This window comes from Poecilia latipinna, unplaced genomic scaffold, assembly GCF_001443285.1.
Source record: "Poecilia latipinna isolate Pla-1442-1.1 unplaced genomic scaffold, P_latipinna-1.0 Scaffold2377, whole genome shotgun sequence".
In the NCBI taxonomy this organism is placed as follows: Eukaryota; Metazoa; Chordata; class Actinopteri; order Cyprinodontiformes; family Poeciliidae; genus Poecilia; species Poecilia latipinna.
The window spans coordinates 58243-62835 of record NW_015114993.1 but is presented as its reverse complement, the minus strand read 5'-3'; the positions used below and the strand labels follow the sequence as shown (position 1 = coordinate 62835).

Below are 4593 nucleotides of genomic sequence, written 5' to 3'. Positions count from 1 at the left end.
GGTAGGGTCTCCCTCTCATCCTGTTATGTTTCAGGCCAGAAGTCATTAGAAAATCCCAAAAACCTCAATTTAAGGGAGGAAAGGTGAGAATCAATACATATTATTGATTTTCTTATTGTTGTTGATGGAGTTTGTACTTCAGTCTTTTCATAATGTAACTGTGATCTTCAAACCCAGAGAGCAGGAAGTTAAAAGCCAAACAGGAAGCTGTGAAGGTCAGCTGATCAGCTACTTCCTGTCAGCAGGGAGCTCAGTACCGAGCCACACTCCTGGAACACCAGGCTGGACCTGGAACACCAGGCTGGACCTGGAACACCAGGTGACCTTATGAGCCCTAAAGCACATTTTAAATAAAATATATAATTATAATACTCATACTGCTTCAAACAAGGACGTTGCCATGGTTACTGCTTCACGTGGCGACAGACTTCCAGGTATTTATAATAATTTACATTAATATGTATTTATGGGAGCAGCAGCTGCTGTTTCCTGTAAATTAGGATTAATAAAGGAAACGTGCAGCTTTATGCATCACGTTTTTGTTAAGCCACCTCACTGACAGGTCAAAGGTCACCTGATTGACCAAAGGGAATATTTATACTTTTATTCATATATTTATTAATCCTCGTCTTATTTTGACATGGATGCTGCAGAGCCGTTTTTGTTCAATGTTTAATACAATCCTCATCCTTATTTTTCAAAATCTGTATGTTAATAATCAATAGCAACTAAATAAAATGCAACAAAAAACACAAATTTGTTTTGATTTTTTAAAAACATTTTTGTAAATATAAAAAAGTTACACAGGCCTTCTGAACCACAAAACATTTATTTTGAGTTGGCAAAACTTTTCAGTTACAGAAACGTGACAAAATGTAACAAATGCGAAAATAAATAAATGTTTTTCTTGAATCAGAGACGATATTTGCTGCAGCTGTGGAAGTCCTTGTGGCAGTTCCTGTCCACGATGACACACAGAGGCAGGCTGCACGCCGCACACATGAAGGGAGTAGATTTTGAACAAAGTCTGCACCTCCTGCGCCCCTTGGTCGCCTTGTTTTGACCAGATGCCCCCTCAACGATTGCAACAGGCAGGTGCAGGTTGCTGCTGCTCAGGGCTGATGGTGAGCCTTCTCCACACAGCTGGGCGGTCAGCTGCTCCTGAAAGGCCTGCAGCGTCAGCGCCTGCTGCCCCCGCTGGCCACACAGCTCTCTGTGAAGCAGGTAGCTGTTTGTAACGGCCACATCAATGAGATGCTGCAGGACCACCACGTACCATTTTCTGCCCCTTTGCCACGAGGCAGAGCCGATCAGCTGGTCCGACCGGCCCACTGCCCCCGTGAAGCGGTTGTAGTCTTTGACAGCCGCCGGCACTGGAACCTCCAGAACGCCGTGCTTTCCTCCAGCCCTGCTCACTCGTCTGACGGCGTCTCCAGAAAAGGCCGTATGCAGGGTGGAGCACACGCTCACCTCCCTCGCATCCATCCACTTGATGAAAAGGAGAGGTCCCTCTCTGATCCATCTGATAGAGCCTCGAGGCGACCGTTTTGTCAGGGCGTTGACCTTCGTCTTTGGGGCACCGACTCTGGTGTTCCTGAATGTCCCACACGCTCCAAAGCCCAGCTCATGAAGGCGGCTGAACAGCGCCGGGCTGGTGTAAAAGCTGTCACAGTAAATGTGATACCCAGACCCCAGGAAGGCTTTATTGGACAGAGACATGACGGCGTCGAAGGACAGCCCGCTTCCAGACGCCTGACTGGACCCGCCGGTGTAAACCTGGAAATCGACCGTGTAGCCGGTGGAGTCGCACAGCACAAAAAGTTTGATTCCCCACGTTGCTGGTTTGCCTTTTATATGTTGCTTCAGGCCAAGTTTTGCTTTGGTGGCTACCATCCGCTCACCAACACAGAGGTTTTGCTGGGGGTGGTACACCGCTTTGCAGGCAACCCGCAAACTGTCGTAGAGGGGGCGGAGCCTGTGCAGGCAGTCGTACTCGGGGCTGCCTTTCTTTCTGTCGTTGACGGCATCATCCTCTGGGTCACTCATGTGAACGTTGGCCGTGACGCTCAGGAACCGATCTCTGGACATTACTCTGGACGGATGTGAAAGCTGAAATATTGTGGCGGTTCTCCAGAAATCTCTGACTTTTGGTCGTTTCAGAAGCCGCATGTACAGCGCCAGCCCGATATACTGATACATTTCCCTTTCTGTGACGTTGGTCCAGTTACGGGTTCTACCGGCAGATAAACGTTTTGCTGCATTTTTGTTGGTGTTTACACAGAGAGTTTTGATGGCAGCCTGGTTGAAATACAGTTTGAAAAGCTCTGCTGGACTTGGACAACGGTCACCATGTGAGAGTGGAGGCTGCACACCGGGCCTCCTGCTGGGGAGGAAACGCGGCGCAGGAAGTGGCAAACGGTCGGATTCCTGCTCCGTTTTCCAGCCGACTTCCTGACCCAAGTGGATGTCTGACCTGGAGCGCTTTCCGTTACTTGGTGAAAGACTCTGCAGACCGTTTCTCCCTCGACCTCCATCCTCAACAGAAGGTACAAGAGCATCTTCATCCTTTTTCTCCTCATCCTCCGTCTCCTCCACATCGTCACCAGCACTGCACACAGAAGTTACAGATCAGTTCGGCTTTCAGTCTGAAAGGAATGACATAAAACAATCGCATGTTATATTCACACATATACATATTAGAGATGTACCGATCAGGTTTTTTCCTGCTGATTCTGATCACATAATAATTGTTTTAATCATAAACACTACCGGAACAAAGGAACCATGAATTCACCTTAATTTAGACAAAAATTTGTTTTTAATAACTTTTCCAAGAAGAAAACTACACAAAACAGGCATTGTGCAAATTGTACTGCTATCGGCAATACTATCTTTAACAGACTGAAAACATATGAAGGCTCTGAAGAGGCTAAATAATGCAAAGAGCCTCATTCACTCAGTGGTTATAGATCCACATAGTTAGGATTTGTTGCTGCGCGTTTGCAGAGTGAAGGAAAGAGACGACCAGCTGCACAGGCAGGCTGGGAATGAGAAGCAGGTGATGATCGGTTTGTGTGATCGGCGATCAAACACTTTTTCACGAAAATCAGCCGATTATGATTGGTGGTCGATCGATCGGCACACCTCTAAAATATATATATATATATATCTCATATTTCCCGGACTATAAGTCGCAACCCCAAAGTTAAAAAAATAAATAAATAAAAATAAAAACTAGTAAACATACACATATAAGCCGCAGATTTCTCTGCCGCTCCAGGTTTTCCACAGCGATGCAGCAGCAGCAGAGGGGCGGACACCCAAAATCTGAGTCATAACAGGTCAATTGAATATCACATTTATTAGGGTTGAAAAAGAAAAAGTTACCAATTTTAGATTTAACTGAACTGATTACAGTAGTTTCCAAACGGTAACAGTAAAAGTGCTGATCAAACCAAACAGAAACGTTATCGATTGGTTCATTCATCTTCCTCCTGAAACCACTGCAGTCTTCTTCTTCTTCTTCAGTGCCAACCTCAGATCAGCTTCGTCACGTACCTTTTCTGTCTCTTTCTGTGTCGCCGTCATCCTGGGGTATTGCTGGCTCTGAAGCTGTGGTGCCCTCTTCACGTAGCAGTCCAGCTTTCGGTGGATTCATCCACTCTGCTCCACGCCGTTAGGATTCACCGGCAGACATCAGAAAATGACGCTCTTCGCATTTGGCCAGTTTTTGTGGAGGATTTATCCCCACTAGTCATCCAAGCCTCCCATTCACCCCTGAGTGCTGCTTTAAATGCTCAATTCCCACTGATGTCAAAGGGTTGCAAATACTTTGTTGTACCTCCAGGGAATCACAGCAGGAATTGAGTTGGTTCTCTTGATGGCTGCTTTCACCGAATCGGTGATGTGGGCCCTCATACTGTCCAAAACAAGCAGTGTTTTTTTCCAGTGAAAAAAATCCTCCTGGGCGCTTTCCGTAGCACTCCGTTAACCAGCCCTTCATCAGATTTTCTACCATCCACCCTTTCTGGTTGACTTTAACTACAATGTCCTTTGGGAGTTGGTCTTTTGGGATAGTTTAGCACTTAAAAATCACCATTGGGGGGAGCTTTTTCCAGAAGCACTGCAGCCCAGACACAGGTGAAATGAGTCCTCTCGTGTCCGGTGGTTTTCACCACAATGGATGATGCACCTGTCTTGTTTACAGTCTTGGTCAGAGGCATATCAAATGTCAATGGCACTTCATCCATATTTATTACGTTGTCTGGTCCGATGTTTCAACAAATTGTCTGAAATTTGTGAGTTTTTAGTCCGGGGGGATCTGCTGACAGAGTCGTCTGTGCCCTGATGGACAGGCTCTTTGTTCTCATCAATCTGAAACACCATGACGGCCCTCCATTAAAATGGTCAATATTCATTTGGAGAGCAATTCATTTGGTTTCAGGCGGATTTGCACGGTGGATACACCTCGGCCGCCTGCTCTCTGAGTATTTACCCAATCCTCAAGAACATCTTCAAGTTCAGGCCACCTGCTGTTATGTCCTCTGAAAGCTTTTCTCGTCTTTTGGCATTGAATGGGTTCTTCCTGCTGCC

At 46.2% G+C, this 4593-nt stretch overlaps 1 protein-coding gene across 1 annotated transcript; it reads right to left on the bottom strand.

Annotated features, from left to right (window-relative positions):
* Positions 1-786: 786 nt before the first annotated feature.
* LOC106937555 (piggyBac transposable element-derived protein 4-like) lies at positions 787-3918 on the bottom strand. Its single transcript, XM_015019115.1, has 2 exons — positions 3842-3918; positions 787-2608 (listed from the first exon to the last, which is right to left on the bottom strand). Exons 1-2 carry the CDS (start codon positions 3916-3918, stop codon positions 913-915), a joined length of 1773 nt encoding a protein of 590 aa, XP_014874601.1. The 3' UTR covers positions 787-912.
* Between the last annotated feature and the right edge of the window lie 675 nt (positions 3919-4593).

What these genes read in the sequence shown, in the direction of transcription:
- LOC106937555 (XM_015019115.1), bottom strand. Translation starts at nt 3,918, where the DNA reads ATGAGGGCCCACATCACCGATTCGGTGAAAGCAGCCATCAAGAGAACC. An exon ending in CCTGCTGTGATTCCCTGGAG is followed by an intron (nt 2,609 to 3,841) that starts GTACAACAAAGT and finishes TTCTGTGTGCAG; the next exon opens with TGCTGGTGACGATGTGGAGG.